The sequence below is a fragment of the Oncorhynchus kisutch genome, linkage group LG29 (genome assembly GCF_002021735.2).
Source record: "Oncorhynchus kisutch isolate 150728-3 linkage group LG29, Okis_V2, whole genome shotgun sequence".
NCBI classification, from domain to species: domain Eukaryota; kingdom Metazoa; phylum Chordata; class Actinopteri; order Salmoniformes; family Salmonidae; genus Oncorhynchus; species Oncorhynchus kisutch.
This window is the reverse complement of record NC_034202.2, coordinates 3,317,871-3,339,467: the sequence shown is the minus strand read 5'-3', so window position 1 is coordinate 3,339,467 and position 21,597 is coordinate 3,317,871. Positions and strand designations below refer to the sequence as shown.

The 21,597-nt window shown below is 44.0% G+C and overlaps 1 protein-coding gene across 3 annotated transcripts in view; it reads left to right on the top strand.

Annotated features, from left to right (window-relative positions):
* Positions 1-6,509: 6,509 nt before the first annotated feature.
* LOC109874014 (rap guanine nucleotide exchange factor 1) overlaps positions 6,510-21,597 on the top strand; it is a 97,149-nt gene continuing 82,061 nt past the window's right edge. The window contains exon 1 of one of the 3 annotated variants that reach the window (XM_031808946.1): positions 6,510-6,842. In XM_031808946.1, the coding sequence (XP_031664806.1) occupies positions 6,815-6,842 (28 nt within the window). In that variant the 5' untranslated portion in view covers positions 6,510-6,814. The remainder of the gene's footprint in view (positions 6,843-21,597) is intronic. The other 2 variants (XM_031808948.1, XM_031808949.1) reach the window with 2 other exon arrangements.

Sequence of the window (21,597 nt, the reverse complement as noted above, 5' to 3'; positions counted from 1 at the left end):
AGGCCTACCCACTAGGGAGGCATGCCCAGCCAATCAGAATGAGTTTTTCCCCACAAAAGGGCTTTATTACAGACATAAATACTCCTTAGTTTCATCGGCTGGTCTCAGACAATCCCACAGGTGAAGAAGCCGGATGTGGAGGTCCTGGGCTGGCGTGGTTACACGTGGTCTGCGGTTGTGAGGCTGGTTAGACGTATTGCCAAATTCTTTAAAATGACATTGGAGGCAGCTTATTGTAGAGAAATTAACATTAAATTATCTGGCAACAGCTCTGGTTGACATTCTTGCAGTCAGCATGCCAATTGCAAGCTCCTTCAAAACTTGAGACATCTGTAACATTGTGTTGTGTGACAAAACTGCACATTTTAAAGTGGCCTTTTATTGTCCCCAGCACAAGATGTCCCTGTGTAATGATCATGCTGTTTAATCAGCTTCTTGATATGCCACACCTTTCAGGTGGATGGATTATATTGGCAAATGAGGAAAGTTTAGTAACAGTGATGTAAACAAATGTGTGTACATAATTTGAAAGAAATATATTTTTTGGTGCATGGAAAAATTCTGGAATCATCAAATCAAATCAAATTTGTCACATGCGCCGAATACAACAGGTGTAGTAGACCTTACCGTGGAATGCTTACTTACAAACCCTTAACCAACAATGCAGTTCAAGAAATCAAGTTAAGAAAATATTTACTAAATAAAGTAAAGTAAAAAAATAAAATGGAAAGTAACACAATAAAATAACAACAATGAGGCAATATATAGGGGGTACCGGTACCAAGTCAATGTGCGGGGGTACAGGTTAGTCAAGGTAATTTGTACATGTAGGTAGGAGTAAAGTGACTATGCATAGATAATAAACAGTGAGTAGCAACAGTGTGAAAACCAGGGGGGACCAAAAGTTTGGACACACCCATTCAAGGGTTTTATTATTATTTTGACTATTTTCTACATTGCAGAATAATAGTGAAGACATCCAAACTATGAAATAACACATATGAATCATGTAGTGACCAAAAAAGTCAGTTGTGTTGTGACATGGTAAGGGTGGTATACAGAATATAGCCCTATTTGGTGAAAGACCAAGTCCATATTATGGCAAGAACAGCTCAAAATATGCAAAGAGAAACGAGTGTTTCATTACTTTAAGACATGAAGGTCAGTCAATACGGAACATTTCAGAGTTTGAAAGTTTCTTCAAGTGCAGTCGCAAAAATCTTCAAGTACTGTGATGAAACAGGCTCTCATGAGGACCGCCACAGGAAAGGAAAATGCAGGGTTACCTCTGCTGGAGAAGACTCATTAGAGTTACCAGCCTCTAATGCAGCCCAAATAAATGCTTAACAGACACATATCAACTGTTCAGATGAGACTGCATGAATCAGGCCTTCATGGTCGAATTGCTGCAAAAAAACAATACTGAAGGACACCAATAATAAGAAGAGAATTGCTTGGGCCAAGAAACACGAGCAATGGACATTAGACCGATGAAAAATGTCCTTTGGTCTGATGAGTCCAATTTTTAGATTTTTGGTTCCAATCGCCATGTCTTTGTGAGATGCAGAGTAGGTGAACGGATGATCTCCGCATGTGTGGTTCCCAATGTGAAGCATGGAGGAGGAGGTGTGATGGTGTGGGGCTGCTTTGCTGGTGACACTGTCAGTGATTTATTTAGAATTTAGAATTGATTTAGAAAGGCACACTTAATCAGCATGGCCACCACAGCATTCTGCGGGTATATGCCATCCCATCTGGTTTGCGTTTAGTGGGACTATAATTTGTTTTTCAACAGTACAATGACCCAGCATACCTCCAGGCTGTGTAAGGGCTGTTTGACCAAGAAGGAGGGTGATGGAGTCCTGCATCAGATGACCTGGCCTACACAATCCTCCCAGCCTCAACCCAATTGAAATGGTTTGGGTTGATTTGGACCGCAGAGTGATGGAAAAGTAGCCAAAACATGCTCAGCATATGTGGGAACTCCTTCAAGACTGTTGGAAAAGCATTCCAGGTGAAGCTGGTTGAGAGAATACCAAGAGTGTGCAAAGCTGTCATCAAGGCAAAGGGTGACTACTTTGAAGAATCTCAAATATAAAATATATTTTGAATTGTTTAACACTTTTTTGGTTACTACATGATTCCATATGTGTTATTTCTGTCACACCCTGATCTGTTTCACCTGTCTTTGGGATTGTCTCCATTCCCCTCTAGGTGTCACCCATCTTCCCCATTATCCCCTGTTTAGTTATACCTATGCTCTCTGTTTGCCTGTTGCCAGTTTGTCTTGTTTGACAAGTCAACCAGCGTTTTGTCTCAGCTCCTGCTTTTCCCCAGTCTCTCTTTTTCTCGCCCTCCTGGTTTTGACCCTTACCTGTCCTGTCTCTGAGCCCACCTGCCTGACCACTCTGCCTGCCGCTGACCCTGAGCCTGCCTGCCGTCCTGTACCTTTGACCCACCTCTGGATTACTGACCTCTGCCTGACCTGACCCTGAGCCCCCGCCTCTGGATTATCGACCCCTGCCTGCCTTGACCTGTTGTTTGCCTGCCTCTGTTGCTGTAATAAACATTGTTACTTTGACACATTCTGCCTCTGGGTCTTACCTTCAAACCTGATATTTTCATAGTTTTGAAGTCTTCACTATTATTCTACAAGAAAATAGTAAAATAAAAATAAAGAAAAACCCTTGAATGAGTAGGTGTCTCCAAACTTTTGAGTGGTACTGTAGTTCCTGGATGGCAGGAAGCTTGGCCCCAGTGATGTACTGGGCTTTACGCACTACCCTCTGTAACGCCTTTCGCTCGGATGCTGAGCAGTTGCCATATCAGGTGGTGATGCAACCGGTCAGGATGCTCTCAATGGTGCAGCTGTAGAAATTTTTGAGCATCTGAGGACCCAAATCTCAAGTCTCCTGAGGGGGAAAAGGCATTGTCGTGCCGTCTTCACAACTTTCTTGGTGTGTTTGGACCATGATATTTTGGTGGTGATGTGGACACCAAGGAACTTGAAACTCTCGACCCGCTCCACTACAGCCCCATCGATGTGAATGGGGGTGCATTCGGCCCTAATTCTTATTTAGTCCACGATCATCTCCTTTGTCTTGCTCATGTTGAGGGAGAGGTTGTTGTCCTGGCACCACACTGCTAGGTTTCTGACCTCCTCCCTATAGGCCGTCTCATCATTGTCAGTGATCAGGCCTACCACTGTTGTGTTGTTAGCAAACTTAACAATGTTTTTTAGTCGTTCTTGGCCATACTGTCATGGGTGAACAGGGATTACAGGAGAGGACTAAGCACGTACCCCCGAGGGGCCCCCGTGTTGAGGATCAGCGTGGCAGATGTGTTATTGCCTACCCTTACCAACTGGGGGCGGCCCGTCAGGAGGTCCAGGATCCAGTTGCTTAGTGATGAGCTTTGAGGGCACTATGGTGTTGAACGCTGAGCTGTAGTCAATCAACAGCATTCTCACATAGGTGTTCCTTTTGTCCAGGTGGGAAAGGGCAGTGTGGAATGCATTTGAGATTGCATCATCTGTGGATCTGTTGGGGCGGTATGCGAATTGGAGTGGGTCTAGTGTTTCCGGGATGATGTTGTTGATGCTAGCCAAGACCAGCCTTTCAAAGCACTTCGTGGCTACCTATGTGAGTGCTACTGGGCGGTAGTCATTTAGGCAGGTTACTTTCTTGGGCACAGGGACCGAGAAAGTGAAGGTACAGACACCTCACAAGTCCTCAAGTGGCAGCTTCATCAAATAGTACCTGCAAAACACCAGTCTCAATGTCAACAGTGAAGAGGCGACTCCAGGATGCTGTCCTTCTAGGCAGAGTTGCAAAGAAAAAGACATATCTCAGACTGGCCAATAAAAATAATTAAGATTAAGATGGGCAATAGAACACAGACACTGGACAGAGGAACTCTGCCTAGAAGGCCAGCATCCCGGAGTCGCATTCAGTTGTACAACTGACTAGGTATCCCCTTTCCCTTCCTTTATACTCAGTCCAATTCCACATTTTGTTCAATGGAGACAGTGCAGTTCGGCTCTAAACACACGTTTCTAACGCAGCACGTGAGCAACGCTTGGTGGAAAAAGAAATGAATGGCAGCACTGTCATTTTTCGGCACTCAGGGTGTGTTGTCAACGTATGGCCTCTAGGTGTCAGCCAGTAGCTATTCTAGCCTGGTTCTGATTCGAGCAGAGGAGTGGAAACTGGAAAACTGACTGCACAATCTTGGATTCTACCGAGAATGGTGACAAAACAACACAACTTCCAGGTAATCACTATAGTAGAAAGGTTATGAAATAGGTTACATTGTCACTGTTTGGATTAAATATGAGCAGTGGCTGTAGCACTATGTGAAATTCTTCCCAATCCTCCCAATACTGGTTCTGGGGACCGAAAGGGGTACACATTTTTGTTTTTGCCCTAGCACTAACACACCTGATTCAAATAATCAAAGGACTGATGGGTTGATTAGTTCAATTGTGGTAGTGCTAGGGCAAAAACGAAAATATGCACTCCTTTTGGTCTTCAGGACTAAGATTGGGATGCTCTGTGTAACATATCAATAAAGTGACCAACCCTTGAGTTGACTACCCTCATAGAAATAGATAGCTGCATCAACATGATCAACATTTCACTTTCTCTTCCTTTTTTCTCACTTTCCAACTAAACTTTCCCTGGGCAAAGTTGGTCATTTTACTCACCACTGTACAAAGTACACTAAGTTCTCTACATCACATTCAAATCAATGCTCTGTGTAACATATCAATAAAGTGACCAACCCTTGAGTTGACTACCCTCATAGAAATAGATAGCTGCATCAACATGATCAACATTTCACTTTCTCTTCCTTTTTTCTCACTTTCCAACTAAACTTTCCCTGGGCAAAGTTGGTCATTTTACTCACCACTGTACAAAGTACACTAAGTTCTCTACATCACATTCAAATCAAGCGTTATTTATATAGCACAATTCAGACATAGATGCAATGCGCTTCACTGGAAAAAAACACATTAAAAACTTATATAAATTAAAACAGAAATATCTACTACACAACAAACATCAATTCAGACATAGATGCAATGCGCTTCACTGGAAAAAAACACATAAAAAACTTATATCAATTAAAACAGAAATATCTACTACACAACAAACATCAGAGGATAAAAAACACTAAAGAATAACAATAAAAACAGAAAGATTACAAACCACCCCAAGGAAAAGCAAAGCTAAAAAGGTGTGTTTTAAGATCTCTTTTAAATATGTCCACTGTTTCGACCCCCGTCAGGTTCTCTGTCAGGCTATTCCAGAGGCTGGGAGCATAGTAACTAAAGGCTACCTCTCAATGCCTCTTGGTCCTAGGCTTTGGGCTATTGTGGTTGACACTATCAAACAAAACTAGCATGCAGCCAATGAAACATTTTTATGAAATTGCATTGCCTAATCAGTGATATGGAGTAAACAGCGGAGCTTACAGCTACAGTGAAGAAACGGACAGAGGCATTGGCTTTGCTGTATGTTGAGGCACCCATAGAGAAGGAACTACAACTAGAGGCCAGTTATTCTGTCAGTGAGCAGAGCTCTAGCCTGTCCTGACAGAGGCATTGGCTTTGCTGTATGTTGAGGCACCCATAGAGAAGGAACTACAACTAGAGGCCAGTTATTCTGTCAGTGAGCAGAGCTCTAGCCTGTCCTGACAGGCCTGTCTCTGCTCAGGAACTCATTGTTCTGTTTTTCCTCTCTGTGATTTCACCATAGCCTCAGCAAATGCATTCCACACACACAGTGTACACACCCACACACATACATGCACCAACACTCACCATAGCCTTGAGACATACATTCCCTAAAGTCAGAGGGCAGACCTGCTTCCTGTGACATGTTACACACTCACTCACACTATGAATATTTCTGCTGCAATCAACCTCTTCACTTGAGGTCCAAGATTCCACCCCATGCTTCTCCTAAATGACTAGTATTGGTATTCTAATTCCTAATTCTATGGCTTCTCCCTTGGCCCCTCGGGATAGCCGTGGGTGGATAAAGGATGATCCAGATCACTAAACCCTGACAGAAGGGAATGCAGATCCACTCTGCCAGTCAGATCAATTATTCAGAACAAGAAGATAAGGGCATTCTCACACACTGACTTTTTCATGCTAGACATGCTGCTTTGTGAGTTAATTTATTTTGGCACTAAACCAAGATAATGTAGGCTAGCCTGGTTTGTTAGGCCCACCGGGGTTGACAGACAGAGACCTCGTACAGAATTATACTTTATAAGGCTTATAATATAAAATACTTATACAATACTTAGTTTGTAAAATATCCAGTATATATCCAGTATATATCTGTCAACAATTATATAGGCCTATAGTATTTGGTCAGAGTATTGTTATATAAATGGTTTAATTGTATTGCTCCCTCTACCTCTGAGCAGCCCAAAAGTCTTCACAGATCGTAGCCACAGGGGGCACTTTCCACTGAAATTGAAACCCACCCGCTTGCTGACCAAATTACGTACCTAACTCCAGGCGCAAGGAGGCGCTGCTGTCCATGTCGAGGACACACGGTTCACGGTAGTGCTGTGTTGGTCTCAGCACCTCGCTCAGTGAAAATTGCTTGGAGACCGAGAAGAAACAGTTTAATACATCGTTTCATGTACATGTGTGTGCCACAAGTCTGGTCTCGTACCTCCAGCGAATTCATCTCACGGACACGTGTGAAACAACAATGCGGAGATAATTGAGGGAGACACGGCGCGACAGTTTCTGTTTGTTTTTATTGCGAGTGAAATCACTGCTGGCGACGAAATGTCGGGGAAAATAGAGAGCAAGCAAGGTAAGCAGTCCAGCCGACTGGCGCCTCATACCACTGCTCTATCCTGGGGACTGGGATATCACACACATTGGGGACGGGTAGGCCCGGCTTGGGGGTCTCGTTGCGTCCGGGACTCTTCACATATTTTCCATAGGAGGCGTTTTTTTTGCCAGCCGTGTTTCTCTCTTACCCAGTAGAGTAAACGGGTTTTCCACACCATGGCTGTGTCGGGGTAACGGTGTAGAAATGTTCGCCAGTTAGCGTATGTTGACCAACAACATTCTAGCTAACTAACGTTAGCACTTTTCCTTAGCTTGTAAGATAGTAACGGTACTAACGTTCAAATGGTGCTAGTACTCGAATAAATAACTAAGTATTCGCTCGCTCAACTTAATCTAGATACCTTTCTCCTTTACAGATGTTCTCTAGTTAATGTTAGCTTAACCAGCTGTGCTGGCTAAGTTTTAAACCAGTGGGGCAACGCCACACAGCAACAAGCATATCTTCTGTGCTAGACAACTTATTTGCAGGCTAAGTAACTAAATTTGACCTCCAGCTTTAACTGGGGTTGCAATCACACCGGACTAATGTATCACACCCGCCCTCCCTGTGTTGTCAAATTGACTTTCCATTGTGCACGTGGCATATCTGCTTTGCAATGACATGTGTTGCAGCAGTGTCTGCCACAATATTTACAGTGTCCACGCTGTGATGCAAAAGTGAACTATGTGTAATACAAAGTGAAGGCATCCTTATCTAGGAATATGGCGTTCAGTACAATGGGAGGCCTGACTTCATCGCCTGGTGAAGGGAACTATCTCCGCTAGTAGCCCACCCCTCCAGCTGTCTCTCTGTTTCGCCTCTTGACCCCCGCGGTGATGCCTGCAGCTCACGGTTGCACACACTACACTTTGGGCAGTGGTGGGAGTGTGTTTTCCACAGAGAGACGGCCCACCAAACAGATGTAAAGTTTCCGACTGTATGTCTATTAGTTCTTATGGCAGTAGCAGAGCCATTGGATTGTTGCAACCTGGTCTAAGATTATTTCGTATTATTCTGTACGTAAAGCCAAGACAGAATTTAGTATGTTATGTTTGGTATGGTTACTTAAGGCTGGGTGGGTGTATAACACAAACATCTAGCAACCCAAAGGTAGCAGTTCGAATCTCATTATGAACAGCTTTAGCTTTTTAGCCACTAACTTCATACTACTTTTTAGCAACTACTTAGAATGTTAGCTAACCTTAAATAACTCCTAAACTTATCAGCAAGCTATGTCAGCAAGCTAGCTAACAGTGGCCACCTAGCTAGAATTCGTGACATTTACATTTAGCAAATTCGTAACATCTAGTAAATTGTCATTTGTAACATATCATACGAAATGGGTGATGGACATCCCAAAAATAACATTCCGTTCGATGCAAAAAAATCATAAGAAATGAAGCGTCACAGATTTACGTACAGAATAATACTAACTGCTCTGAGACCAGGTTGATTGTCTGAGCTGCCCTAGATGTGTGCATATGTATGACAGAGTGATATGACATTAAAGGCTGCGTTTTGTCCACACACAAAGATTCACACAATCCTGTCTCTGAGCTCTACAGACAATTGCTTTGACCTCATGGTTGGTTTTTGTGCTGACATGCACTGTCAACCTTATATAGACAGGTGTGTGCCTTTCCAAATCATGTCCAATCAATTACATTTATCACAGGTGGACTCCCAAGTTTTAGAAACATCTCAAGGATGATCAATGGAAACAGGATGCACCTAAGTAAGCTCAGTTTTGAGTGTCATAGTAAAGGGTCTGAATACTTATGTAAATAAGGTATTTCGGTTTTTATTTATAATACATTTGCAAAAGTTTCTAAATACTTGTTTTCACTTTGTCGTTGTGGTATTGTGTTTAGATTGATGAGAAAAAACAAACAATTTAATACACTTTAGAATAAGGTTGGAAAAATGTGGGAAAAGTCAAGGGGTCTGAATACTTTCCGAATATAGTAAATGTTTTCTGCGCTATGAGAACGACTGAATGTCATGTGTGGCTGCCTGGCTGGTCCCTTGGGGTTTGTCCGCCTGCGCATGTTTACCAGGTCACCTGTTCAGTCTGCTGTCTTTGCCGCTCTGTTCTATATGTGTCCATCAATTCCAGATCTGTCCCCCCAGGGCAGGGCAAACAGACACACTATGTTGGATGCAAGTAAGCTGGAAAGAGGGACTAGGCCCGGCCTGGGCGCCATGGAAACAAGCTAAGCTGAGGCACACCAGTGGCACAAGGACTGGATGTGTAGCTACTGTAGGAGAGCTGGAGAAAAGCACATGTTTTGTTCCCCAGAGAGAGAGGGAATGAAGGAAAGATAAATGGGTGTCTGTGTGGCCTGTAAGAGGAATCTTCAGAGTTTGGTCTTGTGGTCAGGAAGAGCGAATTTGTCAAATTCCTTGACACCGGGCAATACTTTAACTAAAGGGGGAGAGTGTATGTACAGTGCACTGTATGTACATTCCGATTAATCGGTCGACCTCTAATAGAGAGAGCTGATGTAAGCGGGCAGTGGTGGTATGTCATGTCACTGTTAGTAATAGTGTCCGTGTAGAAACACAGGCTTTATAATTAGCTCAGTGACTTCTGTCTGACCGGACAGAGCCAATGGAGCAGCCGGCCACAGCGTAACTGATCCATCCATTTCCTTATTTTAGCCTCTCTGCCTGCCCTACCCCTAGCTGTGTGTGCATGCACACGCCTTACAGACCAGACCACAAGTCTTCTGGATGAGCAGGCAGCACAGCGACACTGGCGGCATAAAAAATATATATTTTGCCTCTGCTGCACTGTATAGACTAGAGATAGTCTCCCTTCTCCAGTGTGCTACAAACAAACAATACCAAGTAGCTTTTATTATGACAACAGGGTGTCTCACAGGGTTCATGTAGGTTTTGCTGACTGAAAGAGTGCTCAGCTATAAGCCGTGGTGCTGCAATTTTGAGTATTTTAGCGGTCCCTTGGAATGAGAGACTTTCACTTACTCTGTAGACCTTAGATGTGCTTTAATTGTGTTTGGGAGCGCACAAGTGTGAGGGGGAGCCAGAGAGGGCGGAAACCGACTGGAGGCTTGGTTGGAATGGAGTTACTGACGGAGTACTGTCCTATCTGGAGGAACCAAGGATGGGATAAACAAATGGATGGAGGAGAGCAATGCAGAGCTGAATACTACATTGGAGGAATGCAGTCTTCTTCCAACAGAAGATTTTCATGGTCAGAGTGCTTTACAGTAGCTACTGAGGACACTGTTGGCATCAGTTGGGGAGCCCAGTAAAAATTGTGCTAGGAGTTGCAACCCTGTAATCTTTTATGAAATTCCTCTTGTACAGATCCATTTAGCACTGAAGTGATTCTCTCAGGGGTTGTGCAGCATTCACCCCAGTTCCAATTAATTCCTGGTTATCTGTGGTGTTCAGTCATTTGATGCAGTAGGACCAAGTGATTTGATCCCTGTATATACATCATGGGTCTGACCTCCCACCCCTTAGATCTAAATGCCAATCGATATTCAATGAATCCTTCTCTGGATGTCACTGATACAGACAGCCATAGACTTGCTTTCCTTGATGACTGGCCTGGACTTGTTTACTAAGATCCTCTGCTAAAGGAGACTGGAGTATGTTACTCCTGAAGCCCATTTCTCAATACTTATACAGGATTCTTCTTCAACCTCTCTTGATTCAGGGAAAGTTTTGAGCCAGCTCATCGTTAAGGATATTCTATTCCTATGATCTTTCTACCCATGTTTTGTGGTCTAAGGACGGCAGTTTAGTGAGTGACTAACATGGACACACGTGGACTATGAATTGGCCAATCTTCGGTCTACGTGAAGTGACTGACTGACATGGACACACGTGGACTCTGAATTGGCCAATCTTCGGTCTACGTGAAGTGAGTGACTAACATGGACACACGTGGACTCTGAATTGGCCAATCTTCGGTCTACGTGAAGTGAGTGACTAACATGGACACACGTGGACTCTGAATTGGCCAATCTTCGGTCTACGTGAAGTGAGTGACTAACATGGACACACGTGGACTCTGAATTGGCCAATCTTCGGTCTACGTGAAGTGAGTGACTAACATGGACACACGTGGACTCTGAATTGGCCAATCTTCGGTCTACGTGAAGTGTGGAGTTCATAACACTTACAGCAGCAGCTTGACTGTCAACAACAGTTGTGAAATGACTTCTACTCTGTGAATTTGTCGGTGATCATCATCTAGGTAGCCTAGCTTACATTCCCCTGAGCTGACTGTAAACAGTCGTTGGACAGTAACTCAAGGTTGTGTCAAATTGGACAACCTGGACCAATGTCTGAATGGAGGACTGCAGGACTCCTAGATAGGAAACACAAGCTGGAGGAGCCAAGGCTCTTCTGAAGATGCAGATTCTTTACACAGAGAACTAGATGAGGAACAATCAGGTGGTTTAAACCAACACACACCTGGTCACATCAACAGTAATTGCACAACTATGGGGATGTATGGTGATCCTCAAACACTGATCATGTTTCATATTGAAGCATTTCTATTTAGTGGTCGTTGGTTGAACCGTTTTATTTTACTTGATCTGTTGATTAGATGAAGACCAATGGAAGTATTTGTTAGTTTGTTTCACTCTTGCACCTCAGTAGGCCTATTTTTTTTCTTGCGCTAAATGCCTCCACGCTTGAATATGTTCTTCTTTTGGGATGGATGGAAAAACCTTATTTTCTTCTCAAAGTCGAGCCATTCAAAGCCATCCTGTTTTTAGAGCTTTTATGTAAAGAAAAATAGAAGTGCTGGCCGGAATGCAGCACCGGGGACATTCCTCCCTGGGCTTTTTGTGTATTGTGGCATTTGTAAAGGTGCTCATTTGCTGTACTGCAGTTTAGGGTGGAACCAGCCAGCCAGAGGAGTACACTAGCAACAGCTCTCCACAGCCTGGCCTGTGCAGAGTAGACTGCATGGGCCTGGGCTCTCAACCCTGAGTCGTCTCACTGTTTCATCCATCTGATCCATCTCGTTTCATCCACCAGCTTCAGATATATTGAAAACAGTATTAGCCTCAATGAGGAATTGGTGTTTGCACATTGTTATTATAATTGACCAACTGAAAAGATGGCGCTGAAGAACATGGCTGACGTTTTCTCCCAAACAATTGTTACATTATTTTTATTTTTTTGCCTTTTGTGTAACTTATTTTTTAGCTTATTGTGTACATAATGTTGATGCTACCGTATCTTATCACCCAAAATAACTTCTGGACATCAGAAAAGAGTACTCACCGCGGACTGGAAAAAACTTTTCCTTGAACGAGTTTGATGAGAAGGATATCCTGCTTTCATTGGAACAGGCCCAGATCCACCACTTATGTGTGAAGAAAAGATGCCGGGAAAGGGGTTGCAGATCGGGGATCCTTCTGAGAATCCGGAGGCGAGCGAGCAAACTCCCAATGCCTTCTGTTCTCCTTGCTTACGTGCAATCGTTGGAAAATAAAATTGAAGACCTACTATTAAGATTATCCTACCAATGGGACATTAAAAACTGTAACATCTTATGTTTTACTGAGATGTGGCTGAACGAAGAAACTAACAATATCGAGCTGCCGGGATTTTCCATGCACCGGCAGAACAGAGACGCTACCTCTGGTAAGACAAGGGGTGTGTGTGTGTGTCTTTTGTCATTAACAGCTGGTGCTCAATGTCTAATATTAAAGTCTCGAGGTGTTGCTCGCCTGAGGTAGAGTACCTTATGATAAGCTGTCGACCACACTATCTACCAAGAGTTTTCATCTGTATTATTCATAGCCGTCTATTTACCACCACAAAGTGAAGCTGGCACTAACCAACTTTATAAGGCCATAGTCAAAGAAGAAAATGCTCACCCAGAAGTGGCGCTCCTAGTGGCCTGGGACTTTAATGCAGTCAAACTTAAATCAGTTTTACCAAATTAACAGCCTGTCACATGTGCAACCAGAAAAACAAAATCCTGGACCACACTTACTCCACACACGGAGATGCATACAAAGCTCTCCCCCGCCCTCCAGTTGGCAAATCTGACCATAATTCTATCCTCCAGATTCCCACTTGCAAGCAAAAACTGAAGCAGGAAGTAGTGACTCGCTCAATACGGAAGTGATCAGATGATATGGCTGCTACTCTACTGGACTGTTTTGCTAGCACAGACTTGAATATGTTCCGGGGTTCATCCAATGGCATTGAGGAATACGCCACCTCAGTCATCGGCTTCATCAATAAGTGCATCGATGATGACGTCCCCACAGTGACTGTACGTACATATCCCAACCAGAAGCCATGGATTACAGGCATCATCCACATTGAGCGAAAGGCTAGAGCTGGCCGCTTTCAAGGAGTGGGAGACTAATCCGGACACTTATAAGAAATCCCGCTATGCCCTCAGACGAACCATCAAACAAGCAAAGCGTCAATACAGGATTAAGATTGAATCCTACTACACCAGCTCTGACGCTCGTCGGATGTGGCAGGGCTTGAAAACTATTAGACTACAAAGGGAAACCCTTATGCGAGCTGCCCAGTGACGCGAGCCTACCAGACGAGCTAAATGCTTTTTATGCTTGCTTCGAGGCAAGCAACACTGAAGCATGCACGAGAGCGCCAGCTGTTCTGGATGACTGTGATAACGCTCTCTGTAGTTGATGTGAACAAGACCTTTACACAGGTCAGCATTCACAAAGACGCTGGGCCAGACGGATTACCAGGACGTGTCCTCAGTATGTGCTTCACTGACATTTTCAACCTCTCCCTGTCCGGGTCTGTAATACCTACATGTTTCAAGCAGACCACCATAGTCCCTGTGCCCAAGGAAGCGAAGGTAACCTGCCTAAATGATTACCGCCCCGTGACACTTACGTCGGTAGCCATGAAGTGCTTTGAAAGGCTGGTCATGGCTCACATCAACAGCATCCTCCCGGACACCCTAGACCCACTCCAATTTGCATACCGCCCCAACAGATCCACAGATGAGGCAATTTCCCACCTGGACAAAAGGAACATCTATGTGAGAATGCTGTTCATTGACTACAGCTCAGCGTTCAACACCATAGTGCCCACAGCTCATCACTGAGCTAAGGACTCTGGGACTAAACACCTCCCTCTGCAACTGGATCCTGGACTTCCTGACAGACCGCCCCCAGGTGGTAAAAGTAGGCAACAACATGTCTGCCACGCTCATCCTTAACACTGGGGCCCCACAGGGGTGTGTACTTTGTCCCCTCCAATATTCCCTGTTCACCCACGACTGCCAAACGACGTCTCCAACACCATCATTAAGTTTGACGACACAACAGTGGTAGGCCTGATCACCGACAACGATGAGACGGCCTATAGGGAGGTGGTCAGAGAATTGCCAGTGTGGTGCCAGGACAACAACCTCTCCCTTAATTTGAGCAAGACAAAGGAGCTGATCATGGACCACAGGAAAAGGCGGGCCAAACAGGCCCCCATTAACATCGGCAGGGCTGTAGTGGAGTGGGTTGAGAGTTTCAAGTTCCTTGGTGTCCACATGACCAACGAACTATCATTGTCCAAACACACCAAGACAGTTGTGACGAGGGCATGAGACTCAGGAGACTGAAAAGATTTGACATGGGTCCTCAGATCATCAGTGTTCTACAGCTTCACCATCAAGAGCATCCTGACCGGTTGCATTACCGCCTGTTATGGCAACTGCTCGACACTACAGAGGGTAGTGCAAATGGCACAGTACATCACTGTGGCCAAGCTTCCTGCCATCCAGGACCTATATAATAGGCGGTGTCAGAGGAAAGCCCATAAAATTCTTAGAGACTCCAGTCACCCAAGTTATAGACTGTTTCTCTGCTACCACCCGGCAAGCTGTACTGGAGCGCCAAGTCTAGGACCAAAAGGCTCCTCAACAACTTCTACCCCCAAGCCATTAGACCTCTGAACAATTCATAAAAATCGTATTACTTTTTATTTTAGCCTACTTGGTAAATATTTTCTTCTTCTTGAACTGCACTGTTGGTTAAGGGCTTGTAAGTAAGCATTTCACAGTAAAGTTTGATTTGAAAATGTGCTGTATATCTAATTTCTTATCTCTCCTCGTTTGTCCTTCAAGCATCCACGTGGGTTTGTATCATCCTGATATCCAATAAGGAGGGGACTTGCAGCGCATGGAGCGTCTCAAATAGAACCAAGTTCTATTTTAGCTCTTGACTACGTAGATGTTCGTGGAATGTGGCCGGTGAGGTTTGCGTGTTAACCTTTAACTTTGGTCAGGCTATATTGAAAAAACATTGATTCCACTCATTCTAGGTCAGTTTTGTTTCAAACTAGTCAGTAGCTTTGATTGTCTGTGCCATGTGAAAAGTAGCGGCAACATTTACTTGCGATATTTAGCATTAGCCTCATTAGCCCTGTTAATTTGTAACTTCGTAATAACTGCCTCTTTGGCTCAGCCGGTTAGCAGTGTGTGAACCGAGATACCCTGGTGTGCTGCTAGCTTCGCATAGAGAGAGAGGCTCCATAATTGAGGTGGTTGAGTCCATCATTGTGTAATTACACAGCGCAGAATGGGGTAATGCCTTGTTTTTGTGTGTGTGTTAGAGGTCGACCGATTATGATTTTTCGATTCCGATTATTGGAGGACCAAAAAAAAAAGCAGATACCGATTAATCGGCCGATTTGATAAAATAAAATAAAAATATTTGTTATAATGACAATTTAAAACAATACTGAATGAACACTTATTTTAACACAAAGTGTTTAACACAAAGTGTTGGAGAAGAAAGCTAACGTATAAGTTCCTTGCTCAGAACATGAGAACATATGAAATCTGGTAGTTCCTTTTAACATGAGACTACAATATTCCAAGAAGGAATTTTAGTTTGTGGTTATTATAAGACTATTTCTCTCTATACCATTTGTATTTCATTAACCTTTGACTATTGGATGTTCTTATAGGCACTATAGTATTGCCAGTGTAACATTATAGCTTCCATCCCTCTCCTCGCCGCTACCTGGGCTCGAACCAGGAACACATCGACAACAGCCACCCTCGACGCAGCATTACCCATGCAGAGCAAGGGGAACAACTACTCCAAGTCTCAGAGCGAGTGATGTTTGAAACGCTAACTAGCTAGCCATTTCACATCGGTTACACCAGCCTAATCCCGGGAGTTGATAGGCTTGAAGTCATACAGCGCAATGCTTGAAGCACAGCGAAGAGCTGCTGGCAAAACGCACGAAAGTGCTGTTTGAATGAATGCTTACGAGCCTGCTGATACCTACTATCGCTCAGACTGCTCTATCAAATCATAGACTTAATTATAACATAACACACAGAAATATGAGCCTTTTGTCATTAATATGGTCGAATACGGAAACTATCATTTCGAAAACAAAAAGTTTATTCTTTCAGTGAAATACAGAGCCGTTCTGTATTTTATCTAACAGATGGCATCCCTAAGTCTAACTAGGCAAGTCAGTTAAGAACACATTCTTATTTTTAATGAACTGCCTTGTTCAGGGGCAGAATGACAGATTTTCACCTTGTCAGCTCAGGGATTCAATCTTGCAACCTTACGGTTAACTAGTACAACGCTCTAACCACCTGCCTCATGAGGAGCATGCCTGTTACACGAATGCAGTAAGCCAAGGTAAGTTGCTAGCTAGCATTAAACTTATCTTATAAAAAACAATCAATCATAATCACTAGTTATAACTACACATGGATGATGATATTACTAGTATATCTAATGTGTCCTGCGTTGCATATAATTGATGTGGTGCGCATTCGCGAAAAAGGGCTGTCGTTGCTCCAACGTGTACCTAACCATAAACATCAATGCCTTTCTTAAAATCAATACACAGAAGTATATAGTTTTAAACCTGCATATATATATATAGCTAAAATAAATCCAGGTTAGCAGGCAATATTAACCAGGTGAAATTGTGTCACTTCTCTTGCGTTCATTGCAAGTAGAGTCCGGGCATATGCAACAGTTTGGGCCGCCTGGCTCATTGCGAACTAATTTTGCCAGATTTTTACGTAATTATGACATAACATTGAAGGTTGTGCAATGTAACAGCATTTTTTAAATAATTGTCATCCAAAAATACCGATTTCTGATTGTTATGAAAACTTAAAGTCGGCCCTAATTAATCGGCCATTCCGATTAATCTGTTGACCTCTAGTGTGTGTGTGTGTGTGTGTGAGTCCACTGTGGCCTGTTCAGTCACTTCAGCTGAGCAGTGTGTGTGAGTAATAGACTGTGTCCGACAAGCAGCAGACTGGTGGGAGATCTAAAGACCAGCTAGCTATAGTAGTTAGCCAGTGCAACCACAGCTGAGCCACGCGGCAGTGGAGGCGGGTCCCTGCCTAAAAATGTCATGCTGATATGTCATGTCCACTTATTTGCTTCGTGCCGTGACGGAACCAACTCGTGACGGAACCAACTCTTCTCCAACACACATGCACACTCTGGATATTGGGTAATCAATAATATACTTAATATGGGTCCATCACAGAAACACACACTGTCTGTCCTGCAGCAGTTTGTGTATGTAATGTGGATTCAACCTCTGCTGTATTGCGTAATATTATGTTTCTGTAGCCTCAGCAGAGCAGGGCAGCATAAATGGCAGCAGCCCAGGCTGACTAGGGGATGGGACGAGGCATGTGGGGAATGTGGAACTCCAGGGCTCCCTTTTTAGGTGTGTGAGTGTGAGAGAGAGAGCGCGCGCTGGGAAACGGGCAGGGCTGTGTCAAAAGACAGAATGGGGGTATTTGAAAGAAGGGGGATATTCCTTCACTCCATGGCAGCTGAGTATATCACATGACCATTTTCCCATTTCTGAACCCAGTTGAAATAGGAAGCAGAGAGGGGGGTGTGATATCTCATTCCCTCTCTTCCCAACCCCATGGCAGGGTTTGCCCTCTCACCAATCCCTTAGACATCTGACTCAAAACTGTGATCAGAACCATGAGTTTTGTGATCTGTTGCACCACTAATCGTTACATATCTGGATATTATTTTGACAATATCGCAATACTTCTGCGTATTGGCACCAAAGCATCGTGGTGGCAGGGTAGCCTAGTGGTTAGAGTAACCGGAAGGTTGCAAGTTCAAACCCCCGAGCTGACAACGTACAAATCTGTCGTTCTGCCCCTGAACAAGGCAGTTAACCCACTGTTCCTAGGCTGTCATTGAAAATAAGAATTTGTTCTTAACTGACTTGCCTGGTAAAATAAAATAATAATAGTATCGTGAGGTCCATGGCAATTCCCAGCCCTGCTATCCAAACCATATCTTTCCTCATGATTCGCCCAGTTGCATTCGATTTAATGCTATTGAACCCCCCCCCCCCCCCCCCCTCCAATAGAATGAAATTGGACAAATCATGGTGAAATATACAGTTGTTGAAAGCCTGGGCAGAGGTGAAGTGCATGCAAGTCTTTTCTAATATTCCTTTCTGGTGGAGATTCAGCATGGAGCAGGTGTGTGTGTGGCGCGCTGTGATGGAGCAGGTGTGTGTGTGTGTGTGGCGCGCTGTGATGGAGCAGTGATTGTCTAATGAGAAACGGTCTTATACCATAGTGACATCATGGGCTAAATAGAAGCACTCTACTGTCTTCAGAACTGGATCATTTATTTTTTTTGCCTCATAAAATTATAGGGGAAAAAATGGTTTGTTCTATCATAAAGCTGTGATTGACAAAAGGCTGAGGCTATAGGCTTTCATTCTTGTTATTTTTGAAAGACCCAACTTTAGGACAGCACCTTCGTAGGCTAGAATATTTGGCAAATAATAAATAAATAATTGTTCATAACTTTTATATGTTATTGGTCTTTTAACCTCTCTTGGAGGGATTTTCCCAGCCTGTATGCATCATTTCTTAAGCTTAATTTAAGCTTAGCTTAGTTTAAGCTTAAACTTGATTCAACTTGTCATTTTATTTTTCTATAGGCTATTGGTATTGTTTGCTCTCTCTCATTATTAGTCTCCTGACTACCGTACGTTTTTAGCCTATTCTATTAGCCTATATAAACCAAATAAAGCGTAGCTTTCATATTTATATAGCCTATCGAATGTGGAGAAATGGGAATATAGGCAATGTCTTTTTTAAATGGCTAAACACAAGATATTTAAGGAATATCTGTTTCTATTAAAAAAATGAACAGGTTTAGGCTATAGCCCATGCATCCGACAGAGAGAACAAGATTTTGTGCTGCTTTGGTCTAATTTTCCGCTCTGTCTGGCCTATATTCCTCTCTTGCATTCTGTATCACATATTTCTTGAAATAGGCTATAGCAAATAGTTAAATTACTCGGAATGTCACTTGCTGCCCTGTTGTGCGCTGCGAGACTCCATGCCAATCATGTTCAAATAGCCTAAACTCCTCACACAACTCAGTACCTCGAAGCCAGTTCCAATGCTTTTTGTCATTGTCGCATCACAATGTCGTCACCATTGACGATGGCTGTCAATCATCATCGATAGGTGATGCTATTGTAATATTGCCCAAAACTTTCCCCCTCCTCTCCCCCTGCAACAGGCCGTCTGGAAGCCAGACCGAGGTAGGGACCTAACCTTGCAAGTCCTGCCCCACTCAGAGCCTTTCCTGTGTGTGAAATGTTTCCTGCCATCGTTCTCACCTAGTGCCAGCAATGAGAGATCATTTTCAGCACTGAAACAGAGAGAGAGCTGAATGAACAGGAGGATTGTGTGGCGCGTGAGGGAGAGGCAGAGCGAGAAAGAGGCTAGTGGTACTCTCTTCTCGCTAATGTGCTAAAAGCCATTTACTCATAGTCATCAGTGCTTGCTCACTTCAGCACTGCTTAAGTGTAATTGGCTCTTCTGGGGACTTTGTGCTCAAGAGTGTCTGGCGGCCTTTCTCTAGCCATCTATCTCGAGCTGGTCTGTCTCCTCTGTTTGTGGAGCAGTTTCCAAAAATCTATTTTGGTTATTGAACCTCAGTAAGTGAAGTGGATTCACACCTGGTGTGTCTTGCTCGAGGGCACATAGATTATTGTTTTTTCCCCCACTTTGTCGGCTTAGGGATTTGAACTAGTGACCGTTCGGTTACTGGCCCAATGCTCTAACGTCTAAGCTATCTGCCACCCCCCAGTACAGGACATTAGTGTACTCAACTCAAATCAAATGTTATTTGTCACATACACATGGTTAGCAGATGTTAATGCGAGTGTAGCGAAATGCTTGTGCTTCTAGTTCCGACAATGCAGTAATAACCAACGAGTGATCTAACTAACAATTCCAAAACTACTACCTTATACACACAAGTGTAAAGGGATAAAGAATATGTACATAAAGATATATGAATGAGTGATGGTACAGAGCGGCATAGGCAAGATGCAGTAGATGGTATCGAGTACAGTATATACATATGAGATGAGTATGTAAACAAAGTGGCATAGTTCAAAGTGACTAGTGATACATGTATTACATAAAGATGCAGTAGATGATATAGAGTACAGTATATACGTAGACATATGAGATGAATAATGTAGGGTATGTAAACATTATATTAAGTAGCATTGTTTAAAGTGGCTAGTGATATATTTTACATCAATTCCCATCAATTTCCATTATTAAAGAGGCTGGAGTTGAGTCAGTGGGTTGGCAGCAGCCACTCAATGTTAGTGGTGGCTGTTTAACAGTCTGATGGCCTTGAGATAGAAGCTGTTTTTCAGTCTCTCGGTCCCTGCTTTAATGCACCTGTACTGACCTCGCCTTCTGGATGATAGCGGGGTGAACAGGCAGTGGCTCGGGTGGTTGTTGTCCTTGATGATCTTTATGGCCTTCCTGTGACATCGGGTGGTGTAGGTGTCCTGGAGGGCAGGTAGTTTGCCCCCAGTGATGTGTTGTGCAGTCCTCACTACCCTCTGGAGAGCCTTACAGTTGTGGGCGGAGCAGTTGCCGTACCAGGCGGTGATACAGCCCGACAGAATGCTCTCGATTGTGCATCTGTAGAAGTTTGAGTGCTGTTGGTGAGCCAAATTTCTTCAGCCTCCTGAGGTTGAAGAGGCGCTGCGGCGCCTTCTTCACGATGCTGTCTGTGTGGGTGGACCAATTCATTTTGTCTGTGATGTGTACGCCAAGGAACTTAAAACTTACTACCCTCTCCACTACTGTCCTGTCAATGTGGATAAGGGGGTGCTCCCTCTGCTGTTTCCTGAAGTCCACAATCATCTCCTTTGTTTTGTTGACATTGAGTGTGAGGTTATTTTCCTGACACCACACTCCGAGGGCCCTCACCTCCTCCCTGTAGGCCGTCTCGTCGTTGTTGGTAATCAAGCCTACCACTGTTGTGTCGTCCGCAAACTTGATGATTGAGTTGGAGGCGTGCGTGGCCACTCAGTCGTGGGTGAACAGGGAGTACAGGAGAGGGCTCAGAACGCACCCTTGTTGGGGCCCCAGTGTTGAGGATCAGCGGGGTGGAGATGTTGTTACCTACCCTCACCACCTGGGGGGGCCCGTCAGGAAGTCCAGTACCCAGTTGCACAGGGCGGGGTCGAGACCCAGGGTCTCGAGCTTGATGACGAGTTTGGAGGGTACTATGGTGTTAAATGCTGAGCTGTAGTCGATGAACAGCATTCTCACGTAGGTATTCCTCTTATCCAGATGGGTTAGGGCAATGTGCAGTGTGGTTGAGATTGCATAGTCTGTGGACCTATTTGGGCGGTAAGCAAATTGGAGTGGGTCTAGGGTGTCAGGTAGGGT